Here is a 22,560-nt window from a genome sequence, read left to right as displayed (position 1 = left end):
CATGCAAAATGCTTTTTCCAAATAGTATGTCATTTGATCCCCACGGCAAACCTTGGGGTTAAAGGCTATGTTGATTTCATAATATAAAGTTGTAAAAACCAAAGTAAATAGAAGTTAAACAATTTTCCCAAAGTCAAACAGTTAGTTAAGTGCCTGAGACCAGACTTTCTGACCACTCTACCTACTTTTACTACCTTGCTGATGCCACCTTGCTGAAGCAACTCAATTATCAGAAACAGCATTAGCATACCCTTTTGAAATCTCAGTATTCAATAGATAGCTGCACAACAGATAGAGGACTGAGTCTGGAGGAAGAAGACTTGAATTCAAATCCAGTCTTGTATATTTACTAACTGTATGATCCTGGGCAAGTCACTTAGCATCTGTCTGCCTCAGTTTCCTCAGCTGCAAAATGATGGTTATAATATAATAGCACTTACCTCTAAGGGTTTTTTGGGAGATACAATGAGTTAATACATTTTGCAAAACTTAAGGCACTATAGAAATATTAGCTATTTTTCTTGTTACAGGAAGCTAGGTGACTTAATGGATAGAGAGCAGAATCTGAAGTTAGGAAAATCTGAGTTCAAATGCAGCTTTATGTAATTATTAGCTATGGGATCCTGAGCAAATTATTTAACCATCTGCCTCAATTTCTTCATCTGGGAAATGAACTGGAGAAGGAAATGACAAACCACTCCAGTATCTCTGCCAAGAAAACTCCAAATAGGGTCACAAATTGTTAGACACAACTGAAAATAACGATAAATGTTGTTATTCTCCTCATCTTCTTCTTCTTCCTATTTTTATTGTTATGATTGTAGAGAGGGATGGAATATTTAACCATTGAAGATTATAGATCTAAATTTTATCATCCTATGATTTCTAAGATTTATTCTACCTCCAAAATGTGGTGGTTCTCTGAGATTTCAAGCAAATTTAGTTCAAGAAGTTACCGTTCCATTGGTTAGAATTTCAAAAGCATGGTTATTAGATGATTACTGAGTAGGTACCAACATATTCTTGGAAAATGGAATTGGAAGCAGCTTTGGTACAGTCATTCCAAAATGTTTTTCTCTGGTGCCAAAAGGATAAATAAACACTTTGAAATAACAGATCCACCCTTTTTCTGCTCCATACTATGCAAAAGTCATCTTTCCCTGGGTGTGGTACAACAGAGAGGTTTTGGGGATTTTGATTGTGTGCTTATGTGTATTTAATGCTTCCAGAAATCTAGGACAGCTCCATGAGCCCTTATACTCTAATTCATAAGATACTAGTTTCAGAAGCAATAATTCAGATATCCAATAGGTAGCCCATTCCTACCGAAGCCAGAACCAGATTAAAATGTAATTGGGAAAAGCAAAATAAAGAAAAATACAATAAAGCAGATAGATTTAATATATGATTTTCTAAGTCAACATGTAGCCTTCAGGGATCTCAATCCCATATGGGTTTTTGCTGTTGTTGTTGTTGTTATGTAGTTGAGTCATTTCAGTCATGTCCAATTCTTCAGGACTCCTGAACTAGTTTGCCATTTTCTTTACCAGCCCATCTTACAGATGAAGAAACTGAGGCATATTGGGTTAAATGATTTGGCCAGAGTCACATAGCTAGCAAGTATCTGAGGTCAGATTTGAACTCAAGATGAGTCCAAGTGATTCTAAGTCCAATGCTCAATCAACTGTGACACCTAGCTGCACCTACCTAGGTGAGTATGACACCACTAAAATAATCTACAACTGCCAGATGAGAAAATTCTGAAACAAGTTCAAGGTTACCAAAAATAAATGAAAAATCTTATCATGAATAAATGGATTTAAATCCTAAAATTTCAAAGAAAATAAAAATCTTCAAAATTAAATAAATACAACTCATTCTAAATAAATTATGATATGAACAATGAAATTGGACTCAGACTTTAGCTCTGTTCTGGACTGAGCCTAACACAGGTTAGTCCCCTAATAGTCTAGATCTGGAGTTGTAACAAACTGAAACATTCATAGATCATTCAAGAGTAAAAAAGGAGATTCACTTAATCACAGTAAGAAGACATTTAACAAGGAGAAGAACTGAGAACCCTTGAGATGATTTATATAAGTGAAGCTTCCAATGCCATCCACAGGCCAAGTATTTGAGAGGCCCTGAAGCCCCTCATAGCTACTTTGTACTCAAGATATGAAGAAGTGATGTTAACAAGGTGAGCCTTCAGTCTTCTGAGTCAAGTAAGTCTAAAGGAATGTCTCAATAAGTTTTAAGGAAAAAAAATGTATGAAGGGGTTAAGATGTTGTTCCTACTAGAGGATTAAAAATAATAATAATAGGGGTGGCTAGGTGGTGCAGTGGATAGAGCACTGGCCCTGGAGACAGGAGTATCCGAGTTCAAATTCTGCCTCAGACACTTAATAATTACCTAGCTGTGTGGCCTTGGGCCACATTAGGTTCTTTTCAATACAAGGAATGTATTTTGCCAAATCTAATGCTTATTCTTAACACAGTCCTTCATGAAAACCCAAAGAGATTTTATCACTTACTTCAATACCTTCTCCTCTGAATTCAAAAGATTCCTGAAAGTCTTGAATCTTACGATTTTCCTATTTAGGATTCATCCTTATAGTGAGTCTAGTACAGTTTCTAGCACCTAGAAAGCATTTAATAAAAGTTTCCTGATTCCCTGATAGTCAAGGCACCATAATATCTATTTGGCTATGACAAGAAAAAACTCAATCAAAATTTTAAAATGGCAACCATCACCAGGATTTCTAGAATTTTTATACTGTCTAGGTAAATTAAGTGGTAGTAGATATTATTTCTATATAGGCCCTCTTTAAATGTCTAGAAAATCAAGAGCTTTGAATTCAAGCACATCCGAGCTGGCATCTGGTGTAGCTTTGCATCAAAAAGACTGGCATTCTTCTTTGCCAAAAAGGGGTCAATTGTGTAGGAAGCATTTGCTCAGAGCACATGAATACTCAAGTCTATCAAATTAATCATCATTTGAAAGGAAGCAAAAGATAGAAAATAATAGGAGTACAAATAATAGAGGCCAAAACAACAAAGATATATGAAAATGGTACATTGGAAAGAGTATTTCCTATTCAAACCCCTAGGTCTGAATTCTATCTCAGGCACTTATTATTCATGTGTTATCAAGTCATTTAAATCTCTAGGTATCTCAGTTTCCCCGTTTGTAAAATGAATGGTTGCATTACACGATTTTTGAGGTCTCCATCCAGAACTATGTCTATGATTTTTAAAATATTCTCCTGTGTTCATTGAGCAGATAGTATGTAAAGTTCATTATATATTATAATGTCTAATGTCAAAAAATTTTGATAGAGTGAGGAGAGTCATCAAGTAAAACAGTTATAAGAAAACTTGTCCAAGATTTTTGTTCAAAATGAGCAATGAATTCACAACCTGAAACTTCATATGATGCAAATAAAAGGAAATTTTATGATGCTTTCAATACTAGTAACCAGTTAAAAATCATAAAGCCAAGAGATTCTGCTTATGACCAAAAATTATTAATATGTTCATTTTTACTATGCCATGTTTTAAAAGACAGGCTTTCATGGTATTGTGGGAAAAATCTGGTTTCATAGCCAGAAAGAACTCTTTTCTAAGGGAGATCTATGCTGACTATCTGATACTGAACAAGTCACTTAACCTCCTCACAGTATTCTAGGCTATTAACTAAATTACAGAGATGATTGGAAATTGGAAATGCTGTTAATTCATCTAAGAACTATACTCATTTTTCAGGAATCAAAAGCATCATTAAGTAACTAAAGCTTTATTCATTTAAGAGTGAGTTACATTGGGGCACTTAGATGGCACAGTGAATAAATTATCAGCCTTGGAGTCAAGAAAACCTGAGTTCAAATCTGGCCTCATAAACATAGTAGCTTTGTAACCCTAGGGAAATCATTTAACTTCACATTCCTTTGAGGGGAAAAAAAAAGAGCAAGCTGAACACTTGCTTTCTTCCCTTAATCTATCCTTTCTTATCAAAGAATAGAAATAGTTCTCAAAACATGAAGAATCAAAGAATTTAACTCATATTATACTGAGAATTACAATGGTAAGAATTAAAAATTAATAATAATAAATAGCTAACATTTATATAGCATCTTACTATGGATGCAGTTCCAGTGCTATGTGATTTACAATGATCTCTACAGCAGCCCTAGGAAGTAGACACTATTATTATTCCCATTCTATAGATAAGAAAATTGAGACAAAATAAAAATTAGGTGACTCTGCTCAGGGTCAACAGCAAGTAGTTGAGGATAAATTTGAGCTCAGGTCTTCATAACTCTCATCCCTGATGGGTTAACTAGCAGTAGAGAGAATAGAAAGTCTATATTAAGAGATATCCTTTAAAAATTCTGTGTTAATGCAAATGTGGAGGAAGGGAAAAAAGTGCTAATCATTTTCTCATTTTGTTTTTATTTCTTAAATTGTCTTCAAATAATACAGGAAAACAATATATTCATAGAGAATAGAAAATAGTTTTTTAAGTGGGAATTAAGAGTGAATTTTATTACTTTCATCAAAACTCAAACAAGTGTCATTTATTTACAAGCCCAATCAAAAGTTACTTACAATAACAGAGGGAAACATTACTAGAACAATAAAAGCTCAGTAAATACACACAAACCCTCAGCAAGCTATTTACACAAGCAAACCAGAATGGTCAAGAGAATGTGCCCTTCCCCACAGAGACAGAAGATAAGACAGTGCAAGGTGGGATAATACCTAGGCAACAAAAATATAAACAGAGCATTTTGGATTCTTTGTTTATAGCAACTCTCAGAAAGTCCAATGTTATAGTTTGGAATGACTTTTTGCAATGTTAATATCTCACACCTAACAACTTATCCATTGGTGATATTACCTTACTTAGAGGATAGAAGGTAGCAAACCAAGTTTCTTTAAATACAAGAAAAAGGCTATGAAATTCAGAAATGCAGAGTCTGTAAAAGGTGATCCTGTCTAAGTCTGTGGTCAATCAGTGTTATTTTGCATATAGCTTTAAATGAATAATCCTAATGGAAAGGAAAAACTAAATGAAGCATTTTAAAAAGTAATTCATCATCATCATCATCACCATCTCTTTTCTTCTACTCTTCCCACCTATTTATTACCTTCCCATATTTTTAAATTTTCTTTAATTAAAAAATGACCATTTTGTTGAGAGAGAGAGAGAGAGAGAGAGAGAGAGAGAGAGAGAGAGAGAGAGAGAGAGAGAGTGTTAGTGTCCACCCATGGACACTAAAATGTTGCTGGAGAAACTAGGATGGGGAGATACAACTATGGTTCGTTTGAGTGAAGAACTCACCAATTTCTGACTCAGAGAGGTTAGAGGCTTAGCCTTTTTAATTCACAGGTTTCAAAAAATGTTTACAAGTTACCTCAAAAAGTCCACAAACTACTACAAAAAGTCACAAGTTAGGTCCTTTGGAGAAGTATTTAGTGAGCTTCAGTACTTCTGTGAGTTGAAGGGAAAGATCTCTAATGAGGAAGAATAGTAACTTGGAAATCAAGTTTAGATACTTTAACAAGGTGAAGAAGGTCAGTTTTTAGAAGATAAAGGAGTTAAACAAAAAAGAGATGGGTAAGAGAAAATAGTAAAGGGGATAGTCATCTTAAAGAGATAGCTACAAGCTGGGAAAGGAGGTGAATAATAAAGTTAAGCAAAAAGAGATGGTCGAGAGAGAATAGCAAACATGATAGTCAAGGAAAAAAGGGAAAGGCAAGGATTTTTAGATTAACACAGATCCAGTTGCAAGGAACTGAAGACCATATTGGTCCAGCAGCATGGAGCCAGAGAATAAGGCAGAAGAAATCTTGATGACTAAGACATTAGAAAGATGAACATGAGGTGGATTTGGGTAAGAATTGCTATGTTAAGTCACCAGTCTTACTTTCTTCTTCTAGAGCCAAATGCTATAAATGCTTTCTTTAGGTTCAGAGAAAGAATTATTGAATTCTGAGGGAAAACTTAAGTATAGCATCTTCACTTATTCTTGCGTTTTGGGGTGCAAAATGGCTAAACTGGAAATATTTTGCATGATTTCACATGTATAATTGCTATCATATTGCTTGCCTTCTCGGTGGGTGGGGGAACAGTGAGAGGAGAGAATTTGAAACTCAAATATTTTAGAAATGAATAAAATAAATAATTTTTAAAAAAAATCCTTCACTATATAACTAGCAACCAAAACCACATGTAAAGTTAAAACCAGAATAAATGCAATTTAGGGAGCAGTAAAATTGGCCTGAACAAGCATATAAGCATAATATATAGGACATACTTTGTATTTTAATTATGTAATTTTTCAAGCTTCCTTTTGTGTGCATGGTCCAACCAAATTTCTTAAGTCATCTGTACTGAATTTAATTCAAATATATTGAAAATTTTTTATTGCATATACACCATTATAAATATTTCAATTCAGGGCAGTTGGTGGCACAGTAGATAGAACATGCACTGGCACTGGATTCAGGATGACCCGAATTTAAATTCAGTCTCAGACACTTAATACTTACTTAGATGTGTTTCCTTGGGCAAGTCACTTTAACTCTATTGCAACCCCCCCCCCCCAAAGTACAGTAACTACAATGTACTAGGCAATTTTCTAAGGTTATAAATAGAAGATAAAAACAGTCCATTTCCACTAGAGCATATATCCTAATGGATGATCATCACTAACTGCTTGATCAGTGAGATTACATTCATTTATAACATAGGGTTTTTTTTAGTTTTTTTTTTTTTTTGCAAGGCAAATGGGGTTAAGTGGCTTGCCCAAGGCCACCCAGCCAGGTAATTATTAAGTGTCTGAGACTGGATTTTAACCCAGGTACTCCTGACTCCAGGGCTGGTGCTTTATCCACTGCACCACCTAGCCACCCCATAAGATAGTTTTAAAGTTGCCTGAATCTTATAATATCGAATAGACATTGCTTTTAAGTGTCAGGACAAAAAGATTCACATTCAGTTATTTTGGAATCCAAGTCCAGCACTATAGGCATTATTCCATTCTTTGTCTGTAAGCCAATACCAACGTAGACAAAAATATACATATAGAATTTTTATATACAAATAGTATTATTTTTCCCAGAAGTATATGTCAGTTTATCTTGAAGTAATTACTGTCTTAAGTAGCACTTCCACAGCTCAACACAGAAATATAGCAGAACTCTATAACCCTTCCATATGGTGACTTTCCCCCATTGAGATTTTGATGTTTTACAGATCAACATAAGAAATTTAATGGGTTTTTTCCTTTTGTTCCAATTCTTCTTTTACAACATTACTGATGTAATAGATATGTTTGATATGATTGTACGTGTATAGCTTGTCTAACACTGATTGGGAGAGGGAGAGAAGAAAGGAAAAATTTTGAATCCCAAATCTTACAAAAATTGAATATTAAACTACTGTTATATGTAATTGGAAAAACTAAAATGAAAGGTGTTATAAATAGTTAAATAGGAATGGGGGGGGGGGTTGTAGAAGTTGCAGATGACATGCGAAGGCCAGCAGATGATACAGTAAAAGTTTAGAAACTCAGAAATGCATATATATATATATATATATATATATATTACTATATAATATCAACATATTTTATCTTTTAGTACCACAATAATTCAGATTTCTTCTCTGGTATAAAGGGAGGGCCAAAAAATTTTATACAGATTTTCCAGATTGTACCACACCCCTAACCCTGTGTGTGTAAGGAATAACTATATACAAGTTCAGATATACCACAAATGAAATAATTTCTCCCCAAACATAACTAGAATAACAGTTCATTCAAAAGGCAGATGTTATACCAACACCAGTTAATATTTTCTTAGAACTTTTTTAGGAAAGCTTTATAGTTTTCAGAAGTGACAAATATGTATAGTTGTTTAGTTTTATTTTGAGAAAGAGACAGAGAAAATGAGAATTTCTTTAATTTTGAAGTTCACATACATTTATTAGAAGGTTTACTTTTTCCTGTACTTATAACATTATGTACCACTGTCAAAAAGCGCTCAGTGTCTGGTCATGTTTAGTATTTCTTTAGAACATTCCTCTTTTTGCAAATAGAAAAATTTTCTAAAGAGACCATAAAACATAGCCAAATCCTCTGACTATAGAGAAAGAAACAAAATGAAGATTATCTTCTATGGAAAGAATAAAGATCAGAAAGCAAAATTAATTAATAGTGACCTTACCCAGAAGGTACAATCATCTAGCTCCTTGGCTAAAAGCACACAATTGGGGCTTCATTTCTCTTCTTCCTTCTTCCAAAGGAAAAAAGAACTCCAGATGCTAGTCACAAGTGTGGTATCATTTAAGTCCATCACACTTGCCACAAAATTAACAGCAAGAATGCAGTAACTACATTTCAATAATGAATCAAACTTTCCATTGTACTCAAAAGCAATAATACTCTTGAACAAAAGCATGAACAAAAAATATTACAATGTAAGTCACAATGCCAGAGAAACACCAGAATAACTAATAAGCTCTCGATTTTTCAAAAAGTTAACAGAACTTGTTAATGCAGATATAAAATATATCCACAATGAGTTTAAATGATGTCACTGAAGAGATATACAAAATAAATGACATCATATACCTTGAAAAAGAATAAAGAAGGAATTCACATACCTAATCCTCCTATATTTGAGAAATAATTCTCTTTGAGAAACAGCTCACAGTCAAAAAGGTAACTTTGAATCAAGGAGTCTGAGGTTCAGGTTTTACCAGACATCTCCAGCTATATGATCATGGACAAATCACTTAACCCCTCAGGGACCAAAATTATTTTCTTAGCCAACTAAACTTCAAGGCAGTAGTTAGTCTGCATTAGCCTGCCAATGAAATGATGGAACTCATTTAAAAAACAAAGAAAATAATTGACTTAAAAAAACATTTTAAAATGAAGATTAAGGCTTTTGGAATTGTTTTAAGGTGACTATGAATATGAATTTAGATATTTCATTTCTTTATTTCTTACTTGCTTATCTCTAAAATGAAGAGGTTATTAAATCATTGTGCTGCCAAATCAAGGAGTCTTTTAAACCGATAAACCTAAGCTCTAGAATAGTAGTTCTCAAATTTTTTTGGATGCATAAGACTCTTAAAAATTTGGGGGGATCCTATTAGATTCTTTTGTAAAACAATTTATTTATTTATGGCAATGGGATTAAGTGACTTGCCCAAGGTCACACAGCTAGGCAATTATTAAGTGAATGAGGCTGGATTTGAACTCAGGTCCTCCTGACTCTAGGGCCAGTGCTCAATTCACTGTGCCCCCCAGCTGCCTCAATCCTATTAGATTCTTAAAAATTATTTATGTGGGCCATAGCTATTGATTTTAACTCTAATAGAAATTAAAACATAATTTGTTAATATTAGTTTATTAATTTAACTAAAAATAAAATCATTACATAGTAAACATTTTTTTAAAAAACTTTTAGGGGTGGGGGAGGGAAGCAATGGGGTGGGGGGAGGGAAGCAAGATTGGGGGAAAACTGTAAAACTCAAATAATATCTTTAATAAAAATTTAAAAAAACTTTAAAAAAACACAACAAAATCAGTAAGGAAAAATAGAATTGTTTTACATATTTTTGAAAATTTACTAAATATCTGAATTGACAGAAGATAGTTGCTTTCTCTCATCTGCTCCTGTGTTCAGTCTACTATGATATGTTATTTGGTTTGAAGTATAAAAAGAAAATTCAGCCTCATACAGATAAGTTAAAGGAAAACATAGGAGCATTTAAATAGTCAGATAACATTTTGTTAGTACTATGAAAATAATTTTGACCTTGACCATCTCTTGGTAGGGTCTCAAGAACCTCATGAGTCCATGAATTACACTTTTAAAATTTACAATTTCTTCTTTTAAAAAAATTTTTATGGATATTTTATTTTAATATCAATTTTATTTCTCAATAAATCTCTCCCCCTCCTGATAGCAAGTCATTCCTTTGAACAAATCATAAAAAGAATGAGAAGGAAAAGCAATTCAGGAAAACAAATTACTACTTTAACCTGACTGATGCCTGACAGTATATCCAATATTCTCTATCTAAAGTGACCCATTCCTCTATAGAATGAAAGGAAACCATAGGTCCCCAGATTTCCAGTTGGAAGGAACTTTAGAAAGTTCATCTAGCCAAACTTACCCTTTTCGTACAAGAGGAAACTGAGGACTAAGACCACAAGTGCTAAGAGTTGGTATTTGAACCCATGTCCTCAGACTACAAATCTAATCTTCCTTCCATTGGACCATACTGATAATTGTTTTTGTTTTATAAATCATTTTGTCCTATGGGAAATTTCTCAGCTTCTGAAAAAAATGGAAGTTGAATGATGCAAAAAAAAAAAAAAGCCAAGGATCTAGCTTGGGCACTACCAAGAAAATAAAATTTCTCACTCAGGTTTTGCTGTAATCATACTGATCTCAAAGTTCTGGTTTAGCCTTAATGAGAAAGAGATGTCTAAACTAAGTAAGCTACTGTATGTTTTCATGAAAGAAGCAAGATTTTTTTTTTCCACCTAAAACTTTTGAAAAAAATAGTGGAAAATGGTCCCCTTTTTTCTGGCAGAGTCAGTAACCTAGGCATAAAAGCAAAGCAAATGAGAACAGTAGTTCATTAGAAAATAATGATCAACTGATGATAGGGAGAGGGTGGGACCAGCGCAGACTTCCAAACATGTCTTCCAAAAACCTACCAATTTCAGGAAACTATAATTACTTACCAAGTGTGAAGTGCTTAGAAACTCACACCACTATTCCAGCAGGCACTGCCACTGTTCCTTTACATCACCCTTAACCCAGTCAGGCAATGACTCATACCAGATGAGACATCTCTGTTCTCTGAAGTCATAATAATCATATAAATAGCTACAAGGAAACATAGCTTGTGCTTACCAAACAGGGATGTCAGCCTCATTTGTTAACACTTTGACATCTTTAATCCAAAAATTCTTCATTTGGGTACTTGACAATTACTTCCAAAATAAAAATTTACTTCTTATGGGAAGACAGGAACACTAATACAGTACTAATAGAACTATGAATTAGTCCTACCATTCTGTATATCAATTTAGAATTATGAAAGAAAAATAGCTATGCTATTGACATTCTTTAGTCCAAGGATTCCACAGTAGGGCATACATACAAAGGGAACATATGTGTCTAACATATACCACAAACAGTTTCTTTTGTTGTAGTAAAGAAGTGGAAATCAAAATAGCAGTCCAAAAATTATGGAATAGCTAAACAAAATATACTATACAAGTAAAATGTAATGTCACTATGTTTTAAGAAATATGAATGAGGAATCCAGAGAGATGAAAGGTCAGTATAAAATAATTCAGAATAAATAAGCAGAATTAAAAGAAAACTATGGTTAAAGCATTGGCAATGAAAAAAAAATCACTAAAAGGAAGTGAAAGCTGGCTAATTGAATGAAATCCATCACAAGTATTTAGTAAATGCCCACTGTGTCCTAGGTATTTCCTTAGGAGTTGAGGATATAACAAGAAAAATGAAGCTATCTGCTGCAAAGGGGAGAGAGGAAGCATGGTAAAATAAGAGTGTGTGTGTGTGTGGGGGGGGGGGAACCAGGGAATAAGACTGTAAAACCATTCCATTTCTTCATCTTGTACTATAAAGAAAATTCTTTGGATCAATAATGGCTCAAAATTATTATTAGAATGCCCAAGGACCAATAATTCAAAACTTGTTTTTCAACATCAGCTAAAAAATATTTAGCAAAGTATGTTCCAATCAGACAATTTTAATTTGCGTTTCTGGAATAAGTCAAGGTTTGGATTCATTCTATCAGTACATTTGAAATATTAGTATGTCAGTTACAAAAGTACTTGCCTCCTTTGGGAATAAGAGCATTCATTTGGAAATTCTCAGAGAGTTAAGAACAGTCCAATTGAAATTACAAGGAACTCCCTGGGTAACATTTGAAAAGACTTGTTAAAGCACCAAACCATTATGTCTCTACACAGTCACTAAGAATTTCTAGGAAGGTGAACAATTCCTAGAAGAGTCAAATCTTACACTCAGAAAAGAAGCAATTAAACCCATTTTAACACACTCTCCAAAATCCATCTGTATTTATATTTAACATTTTTTCACTGTTCAAAAGCCCTCAAACTTGTCACATGTTGAAGTATTAAGATTCTTTTCTTCTGAAAACAGACTAATTTTATTTTCATAAAATTGAATGTAGACAAACAATTGTAAAATAATTCTGTTATATTTAAAGCAAGTAGGGGAGGTTTGTGCCAAAACTTTATCAAAATTAAACTATACAATACTCAGCTTTTAAAAAAATGGATTTAGTTAAAGCCTGTAAAATTTTCAAATGCAATGTTAAATCTACAGATCTCAGTGGCCAACTAGTTCAATCCCCTGTTTTTTTACATTTAAACAAACTGAGGCTCAGGAGGTATCAAGGCTGCCAAAGTCAGAGGTTATAACATGAGAGAAAAGATTTGAAACCAAAACTATATTGTTTTTGTTTAACAAATACAAAACTTTTCCTATTGTTTACTGTCCAACGAATCCCATATCTAACAAGGTCCTAAGTAGGACATATCATTGATTATGAACATGCTGGAGGGAAGGGGAAGAAACACTGAAAAGATTTAGAGAGCAACAGAGGCTGAGGCAGAAGCAGAAAGATAGGCACAAAGTCAGTCCGACAAAGTCTAAAGTGACAGAAACAAAGTCACCAGAGACTGTCAAGAGACCGAGGAGAGAACAAGAGACACACACAAACACACACAAAAGAACAAAGAAAACAAAATTTATGAGGTAGAACACATTAAAGAGGTTTTTACATGTTTTCTTATTACTTTCTTAGAAGCTTTTTGGCATACTAATAAAGACAAGATATTGTGACAGTGAGAACTAGAGTCTCAATAGTGCAAATAAGGATTTCGGGAAAGTACTAGCATTGTTCAAATTCCCACCACAAATTTCCATTGGGCTAGACCCAAAGACCATATTTTACAACATTATAACTTCAAATGGTGCAAATTCTGTTCAGCAGACCACTTAAAGGGATTCATTATTTGCACTAATCTGGGCCTAGCAAAATCTGTTTTTAGCCTTAGGCAAATCACTACCTTTCAGGCCCTCAGTCATTAGGAAAAATCTACCCTGGGAATTTAGGATGGTGGCTTGTTCATTCAGGTCCTTCATACCTGCCCTTATAAATTCTCTTTTAATTTGTATGATACCTGAATTTCATTTCTAGAAGACACTTCCAAGGAAGAAATTCCCCCAATCTGTTCAGCAATTTACAATGTTAGAAATTTGCCTGAAAGTGCAGAGATTTTAAATGACTTACCTAAGGTCACAGTGATTGTATGTTTCGGAGGAGATATTATATACAAAAATATAAAATGCATTTTTTTTGCATATAATTATGGTTAAATTAAGTATTTAATAATTGTTATTTCATCATTAACACCTAACATAGACTTTATCATGTCACAGAGGTAACTGAGAATACTTCCAACAATCCTACTAAGGTAGAAATACTTTAAAGAAGTGCTTAATAATGAATTATGTAGTCTATTCTCAAGGTTGACCTAACAAACTGCAGAAAGGCTTATTATCATTAAATAGGGAGCATAAAATTTATGCTCACTATTACAAAAAATCTCCCAGGTGATCAGTTTTTTCAGGTGATCCATCGCAAAAAAAGACAAAAAATTATTCAAGTATGGGGGTCCACATTGACAAAGAGAGTATTTAAAGCATTAAAATCACCAATCCTAGAATTACTGAACTATAATTTTTGCTACTATAATTTACTGTAAGTATTATAATGATCCCAATTTTAATAATTAGAAAAAGTTTGTCAGTAGTATACACTACTGAAACACGAAAGCATGTATTCATAGAAAATGTGCTGGCATGTTAATTCAAGGAAACATTAAATAATTTTCCTTAATTAATTTTAAGTGGGTCAGTAGTCAAAAATTGCCTCAGTAAGTCAGATCAGTGAATCTGGAAATATTTCAGAAAAGTACTTTTCAAGCACTATGGAGTTCATCACAAATGATCAGAAAACAAAAGTTCAAAAAAAGAATAATGAATCCCCTAAATGAGTTTATTCTACAGGAGAAACTTCTAAATGATCTTTTTTCTGTTTTAGTTTTCAAAAAAATATTTTAAGCACAAAACTTTGTTATATCTATTAATTCATAAAATATATTCACACATCACTAGACTGGTAATTATATAGTTTATAAAAAACATCAAAATGGGATTTTTTCAAGATTGGACTAAAAACATGAAATAATATTTGATACTTGAGTCAATAGGGAAGAGTAATATAGATCTAAACTGTGGGAAAATGACTAGCACTGGATGGAAGATGAATTGAAGAGGAGAGAAACAGGCAGGGAGATCAATTAGGATGCTTCTGAAAAAATGGAAATAGTCTAGGCAAGTGGTGATGATGAGGATTTATACTGTGACAGTGGCTCTATGAATAGAGAAAGACATGTGGAAGTAGAAGACAATATTTGACAACTGCCTGGCTATATGAGGAGATGAGAGTAGAGTCAAGGATGTCACCTAGGGAAGAATCTTGGTGACTAGAAGAATAATGGTGCCCTTGCCAGTTCAAAAAGAAAGGTACATTGAGGGAAAATATGAGATTTGAGCTGTAGACCACATGCAACCCAATCTTGGGATAGCAGCATATTATTACCTTGGATTGCTGCTATCACCAGTAGATCAGGTGAATATGTTGGGAGAAAAGTGGAAATTTTCTTAAAGTCAGATAGCTTGTTGCTTTAGTCATTTTTCAGTTGTGTCTGACTCTACCCTTCATGACCCCAATTGAGTTTTTCTTGTCAAAGATTCTAGAGAGGGTTGCCATTTCCTCCTCCAGCTCATTTTACTGATGAAAACAGAATAAAGGCATGTTCTTATGCAACTAGTAAGTGTCTGAAATAGATTTGAATTCAAGAAGAGTAATTTTTTCAGGCCTGGCACTCCATGTACTATATGCCAACTAGTTACCTATCAAGGAGCTACTACTATCGATATGTACACAGTAGGCCATAGCTGCTGTCAGGAATCTGACAATGAATGGGAAGTTAGAATTCACTCAGTTAAGGAGTAAAGAGAGTTAAGAGCAGATTGTGAGATAAGGGTAGCTATGGTTGTACTAAGGAGAAGCCCCATGACAAGCTATTACCAGGAAGGTGGAATACGACCCTTATTATCACTTTCTCCTTGGATGATCAAGGTCCCTATTAGGGTAAAACCACTAGTCCCCACTTTAGACACCAATGTCCTAGAACTACATCATTATTGGTTAAAAAAAACAACAAAAAACCCCAGAAATGACAGTCATCTAAACCATAATATTGACTTAAGTATGCAGAAATAAGGGAAGTTTTCCATAATAGATACCAATGACAACATCAAACCATTTCTTTCCAAAGGTCTCCATGACATCCATCAGGACTGTCCAAGCTTACTTTTAAAAGTTTTTATTGAAAGAATAGTCAATATATTTTGATTTGCCATTTTAATGAGAGCTCTGTGGTAGCTCAGTTTCATTTAGTAAACCCAAAGGGCGGCTGCATAAAATCGCACTGCAGGCCATATGAGCATTTTGGACAGCCCTAACATACATCATGCCTATTAAATTTCCTTTCAAATAACTTGGATTAACCTATTTACAATATTATCTTCCTCTAAATTTCAGATTGAGAATTTACAAATCTCTTCTACCTTCTTATATCCATACAGCCTATGCTCATTCCCTAGGGAAAGAGATCCTGCTACTTGGATTTTAAGTTGAATAAATTCAGGGAGGAACAAGGATGGCAAAGAAACCAGGAATGCAGAGAGGAAGTGTGGTGACCCAACAGGAAATAGTAGGAAAGAAGCATACAATGAGGAGCTCACAGAAAAAACCTAAAAAAACCCTATATATATATATATATATATATATATATATATATATATATGGATAGAGAGAGAGAGAGAGAGAGAGAGAGAGAGAGAGAGAGAGAGAGAGAGAGAGAGAGGAGAGAGAGAAAGAGAGAGAGAGGAGGAAAAACAAAAGGCAGATATTCATCTCCTGAGTATTTTTTACTTGTCATTTGAAAGGTGAGACAGTCTTCTGAAATAGAATAAATTTTCACATCAAAAAAGGAAAGAGAAAAAAGGGAAACCTCATGATTTTGACACTCAGGGGAAAAGCTGTGAATTAAAGTGAAGGGAGAGAGGAAAGGTAAGTTAAGAGAAAGTAAAAATGTTCTCAAATTGCTGAATGAAGATATCAAAACACTACACTCTCCACAATTCTGATCTAGATTCAGAACTGGAAATACTCAGAAAAAAAACCAATCCTCCTTCACCTCAAACTATTTCTTAATAATAATTAGAGACTAATGCTAATGTTTGCACATCAGTTTAACCCCAAAGCAAAAGAAACTGAAAATCAAAAGGGGGAAAAGATTTTAATACTCCAATCATCAACTTATAGGAAAAACATATTTATATATAAATTATATAGACTTACATAGGAAATAAAGGACAAGCATGAAGACCTCAGGGGAAAAAATCTCACCAGTTTTTTTAACATTAGTAGCCTAAAGATCAAAATGTCAAGCAGTTTGATAATCAGGCTTTAACTAGTATCCTTAATATCCTACCTTGTTCCATTTGGAAGGCAAACATAAAGAAACAAGTGAGTTTAAAATGGTATAGAATTATCTGAAAGATACTCAAAGGAATTTTTTTTTGTCGATCATAGTATTGGGGGGGGAGCTTAGAGACTTATCTAGTCTATTTCTCATTTTAGAAATGGGGAAAAAGCAACCTGGAGTGTTAAAAATGACTTAGCCAAATTCATAGCTAGTTGCTCTAAATCAGGACTAGCTGATCCCTACAAAGTTCCTTCCTCCTACCATACTTTAAAAATTCTATCTAGTAACAGCATTCTTTTTTTAAAAGTTGTTACCAACTAATCCCACTATTTTTGCTAAGTTAAAATATCAATTTTTTGTATTATTCCAAGTGGGATTATTTAATTGATTCCTCTCTATGAAGTGTCTGCTAGAGAATTTGAAAACATATATATTTCACACAGACCAAAGAGCTGGTGGGTTTGTTGATACTAGCATAGAGGCCAATTGGCATTGCCTCCCAACCCCTTTCCTGGCACTCAATCACTCATATATCATAAAAATCAGTAAACATATTATACCACCCCACCCCCACTAGAATGTAAACCTCTTGAGGGGAAGGAGCATTTTGCTTTGGTTTCTTTCTTTTTTTTTTTTTTTTACTTTGTAATAGACATTTAATACATGCTCTCTGGAGTGGATTAATTTGGATACCATACTCTCCTGATGATCCCTAGGAGTGACTGTTCATCATTAGAAGCTCCTTCCATTATTCGGAGACTCAATATTTTACATGTATTAGAGTACTAAGTTAAACTTTTTTTTCCATAAATAGGTACTCAAGAATAATAAAAAAAATAGCTGAGATTGGTGACATGTGAATCTGTGGTTCAAGATGAAGAAAGGATATATAGCCCTTTGACTATATATATGTTTACATATGTAGGAATATATACACATGTCTAAATGTATTAAAAAAGAAATAATGAAAACAGCATGTCAAGATTAGGAATTCAACTTAAACTTGTGGAAACATCTCTCAGAATTATGTCAAAACCAGATTGGCATCATTTAATGGCACAAATAGAGCAGGAGTACATCATCCATTTCTTCAAGGAAATTCCACTTTTGAAAATATAGAGAAGTTGTAGACTAGGGTGTCCCAATTAATGATATTAACATTCTAAATTGATACTCAGTTTGCATATATCATGTTCATTAGAGCTTCTTTCATTTGGAGGAGGCAAATTTTCCCCAAGACACAAAATAATCAAAAGCTGGTTTTGTGTTTACTAAAGAATTTAACAATTAGGGTAACAGTATTACCAAATGCTTTTGTCAAACTCAGAATTGATTGAAATAAAACCCATTTAATCACGTTTGACTCCCTAGGACTACATTAATTTCAGAGCTAGGGAGACACAGCAGAATTGTGTCCCAGTAGGTATGTCCCAAGTGGGAGTTGAATGGTGTTAGACAAGCAACATTTCTAAATTTCATCAAATTATGATATTTACATGGGAATTTGGTCTGCTGGCTCAACTCCTTTAATAATGGTGGTCCATTTATATAACAAAGTGCTAGGCACTTTGCCAAATTCTTTATATTATAATCTCATTTGATTCCCAAAAGAAACCTGGGAGGAGGATACTATTATTCCCATTTTACAGATGAGGAAACTGAGGCAAACAAGAATAAATGACTTGCCCAGGGTCACCCAGCTAGTAAATATTTGAGTCAGGATTTGAAAAAGAGATCTTCCTGACTACAGGAGTGGCATTCTATCTACTTAATCACCTACCTAACCCTTTAGGAAAAAAAACCCACAGATTTCTTTCCAACCCTACAAGTCTCAGTTCCTAAGAATTCTCTGTTGATTAAATCTAAGACTTCTCTTCATAAAGCAGGAGATGCGATCAGAACTTCAGTCTAATCCAGATTTCTAGGCCTGTCACGCACTAACGTGGACCCTCAGGAAGCTGAAGACTGGGAAGGGGTGAGTATTGAGCATTCAATTACAATCTGATCTCTCAAGATTGGGGTTTTTCTTAGTTGATCTTGTCCATACTAGCCCTAATTTTGCAAAGGCTTTTTACTGTCCTCAGAAAAATAGCATGCCCTATGATCAATTGGTCACAATCTGTACAGTGTTTATCAATAGTTCATATTGGCATGGATTAAAAGGTCAGTGAGGTCAGTCTGGCATAGGATGAACACATTCTGTTTTCTGACCCGCTGAAAAGATGTGACAACAGAAATTTTCTGAGGTCCTTGGCACAGTCCCTTGTCAAGAAAGTATGAAGAATTAGTGGAGAGAAAGAAAAATTAAAGATTATAGGGTAATCCTTATCAAAGAAGATCAGGCCTACCTGGCAATTGTGAAACCTCTCTACTAAGAAAAAGGTACAACAGAAGAAATCCATGCAAGAGCAGCTGCAAAGAATGTTTTCAAAATGCCAAGAAAGGAAAGCCAAGCAAATAGACTGCATTTCACTGGGCTTAACTATTCCTAAAACAAGCTATGCAAAATAATGCTCAGTTGCTAGGTGGTTATGACTTGTAACCTCAGCAAAGGTCGTGCTCTGAGCAGCCCAGATAATTGTATTGTATAACCAGGAAGGTCAGACTGCAGGTGGCTTTTTCCTCCTAAAACTAAGAATGTAGATGTTATCTGCCAGACTTGTCCATCCTTTACTTTTCAACTCCCAACTAGCCTGTAGACAGGAAATCTCACAGGTCTTTTTTTTTTTTTTTGACCTTGCTTACTGAGTACCTGTTAGCACATGGGGGGAAATGGCCCAGCTGGAATAGAGGAATGTTTAGTGTTTTTGGAATATGGTTTGTCACAGAGGAAGTAAAAAAGAGAAGGGATAAACTGCAGAAAATTTAAATGGTGTAGTAGCCCATTGGACTGAGTAAGTACAACAACTAGCAATGAGAGAAATGGAGATTCATTCTTGGCCATGGTCCTCCACTAGTTTTGTGACCTTAGGTAAGTCATCCAACCTCTCTAGGTCTCAATATCTTCCTCTGTAAAATGAACTAGTGGGGTAAAACAATCTCTAAAGTTCCTTCTAGCTTTAAGACTACATGTTTCTTCCTTGGGGAAACCATCCATTTTCTCTAGGCCTTAATTTCTTCGTCTGTAAAATGAAATAGTGAGATAAAACTTTAAGCCTGCAGGATTCTTCTTTCCTAACCTTTCAGGTATGGATCCAACCAGCAAAGACAAACAGCCATCCTAAGCTAGGTGTCCCTCAGGAGTTGAGCCTGACAATCTTGAGACACCCTACCAAGGGAAGAATGGAGTGGGGGGTGGGGGTGCCAACTTGGAAAATGAGAACCAGTATGGATCAGGTTTCAGTTGGGACCCCAAAAGGGTTTCTTTTTGGAAACATCATTAAGTACCAGTTAATTAACTCTGAAGTCTTATGTCTGGGAATGCAGAGTTGTAAGGAGAGCTGCCTTAAAAAAATGATTCTGAACTGAAGGGTTGGAAAATATGACAAAATGTTTGCCCTGGGGATAGGTGAGTGTGTAGCATGTTAAGGAATTCCCTTCTTTCTTATGACATTAGATTGGGATGCAGAGAAAACAAGGTGGTGCTTCGACTTCTAAAAGGTACCTCCTCCAAATGGGGATGAAGGAAATGGAACAGAGACTCCATCGCAGAATCTCCCCACCTGGCTTCATCCACAAACCGCAAATGAAAAGTAGGCAGATACCACTCTCTGACACGTGTTACACATTCTTTCTGACTAGCTCATTGAAGAGGCAGCTGCAAGTTTTAATCTCAGTTTACTGAAGTGCTCCGTATCCCGAAAGAGGAATCAAAAGCCCCCAAAACAAAAGAAAAAGATCTGCCCCGTTGGAGACCACTGTCACCAGAAACGGGAAAGGGAACCATCTCCCGAGAAAGCCTGCAGCCCCCAGAAGAGGGTAAAGAGGTCGGAGTCCATCGCGTTGGGCACACACAGCTGCATTCCACTAGGGCAGAGTCCCGGGAACAAACTTTCTAAACACGAAAACCTTCTCCCATCGCCACCACGCCCTACTCTGGGAGATTTGAGTTGGAAGCCCTTCCTCAAGACCCAAACTGAGCAGTCAGGGATGAACAGATCTTCCCTCGTCCTCGCCATCCCCCAATCTTTTTGCCAACCCCAATTTCAAAAAAAAAAAGGAGGGAGAAAAGCCATCTTTTCCCACTTTGGTGCCTCAGAGCTTGGAGTTATCCCGCCAGCCCACCCCAGCAGCCGAGCTCTCCCAGCCCATTTCTGGTTCCCCCTGGTTCACCTGCAGTAGACGAGGCAGTCCATGTGGTTGATCTCGTGGTCCGAGCGGTGGCGGCTGTAATCCTCCCATAGGTCCTTGATGGCAGTGACCGCCAGGATGAAAAGCACCGGGGCCAAGGCCAGCTCCGGCTGGAAGGCGTTCAGGACCGGCACGAAGTTTAGCAGGGCGATCAGGACGAAGTACACGTTAGCCAGCCGATGAAATTGCTCAAAGAGATTCTTGGGCAGGAAGGACAGCACCGTGTACTTGGTGGTCTTCAACCGGTTGTCGGCCAGGTACTGGGAGCCGCCCTGCCTCCGCCACCACCGCTGGGGAGCCCCCTTGGCAGCCGCGTCGGGCTCCCCACCTCCCGGGGGCGGCAGCAGGTTGGAGCGCACGGTCCTAGTCTTGCTCTCCCGCCTTCTCCGGCGCCGCTGCTGCCTGGGTTTCCCGGCTTCCTCCTGCCCTTGCTCCTCTACTTCTCCCGCGCCTGCCGTTTCTTTCCTTCTGGCCCCGCCGTCTCTCCCCATAGTCTCCAAAGCTTCTCCTACTTGCTGCCCCAGGACAAGCCGCTTCAGCCCCAGTCAAGGATGATCTAATTGGTCAGGCGGGTTCTTGCTACAACTTCCCAGGCTCCAAGCAGAGCCTGGAACCTCTAAGCAGTTCCTCCCTCCTTTCTCTCTTTCCCCCCTCTCCAGATCTGGGTGTGTACATCCCGCACTCTCCCAACTCCAGCCTCTTAAGTGATCTTCATCACTCTCTTTCAACTCGGGGCTCCTAGCCCTTGGGAAGAAGGGGGGGTGGAAACGCCCGGCTCTCGGGGAGTCCTCCTCCTCCTCCTCCTTCTACCCTCACTCCCCCTCCCCTTCCCCACCCTCCCAGTTCCTGTACTCTGTTACAATCCCTTCTTCGTCCGCGGCTGCCACCTCCGCCCACACCACCCTGAGTTCAGGCAGATTCCTCTTCGCCTGTAACTTTTTTCTTCCTTCTTTCTTAAATTTGCAACCAAGGTGCCTGGCTGCAGCCCCTGCAGCTGCGGCTGCCACGGCTGCTCCTGAAGGCGGGATTAAATGACTGTCCCGTTGTCTCTCCAGGAGCCGGGGGGGAGTCGTACAAAGTAGCCCTTGTACTACAGTACGTCACTTACCAGCCCCTGGCTCTCGTTTCCGCTCTACTGCTAAAAACTCAGGCAGTAGCCCCAGAAAGTCAACACACACACACACACACACACACACACACACACACACACACACAGCCCGCCTCCATCCCTAACTTAGACCCCATCTCCCGCCCCACACAAATCTGCTCCCCAGTGGAATAAAAATATCACTTCTACCCAACAGACGTGAGCTCTGATGGAAAAAAGCAGTAGAAACTAGAAACTTTAGGAAGATTTCAGTTTCGTTTCGAAGAAACGTTAGTTAACTGACTCTCAGGACGTCCAAAACGTGTGAATCCTATCAAGATAAGAAAGTGGAAACCGGAACAAATCGTCCTGCTGTCACCTAGGCTATGAAGCCCAGTCATTCTCTCTTTTGGATGACTGGGAAACTCCAAGGATTGAAGTTCATTACAACGGAAAGGGAATGTA

The 22,560-nt window shown here is 36.4% G+C and overlaps 1 protein-coding gene across 1 annotated transcript in view; it reads right to left on the bottom strand.

The window, feature by feature from the left end:
- The window catches only part of ATP10A (ATPase phospholipid transporting 10A (putative)), a 230,865-nt gene extending 208,673 nt beyond the window's left edge, over positions 1–22,192 (bottom strand). Inside the window, 1 exon segment of the mRNA XM_074213723.1 lies at positions 20,991–22,192. Coding sequence (XP_074069824.1) covers positions 20,991–21,499 — 509 coding nt within the window. The 5' untranslated portion in view covers positions 21,500–22,192.
- Positions 22,193–22,560: the final 368 nt, after the last annotated feature.

This window comes from Macrotis lagotis, chromosome 1 (assembly GCF_037893015.1).
Source record: "Macrotis lagotis isolate mMagLag1 chromosome 1, bilby.v1.9.chrom.fasta, whole genome shotgun sequence".
In the NCBI taxonomy this organism is placed as follows: Eukaryota; Metazoa; Chordata; class Mammalia; order Peramelemorphia; family Peramelidae; genus Macrotis; species Macrotis lagotis.
The sequence above is the reverse complement of the archived record's forward strand: the minus strand, read 5'-3'. Positions and strand labels throughout refer to the sequence as shown.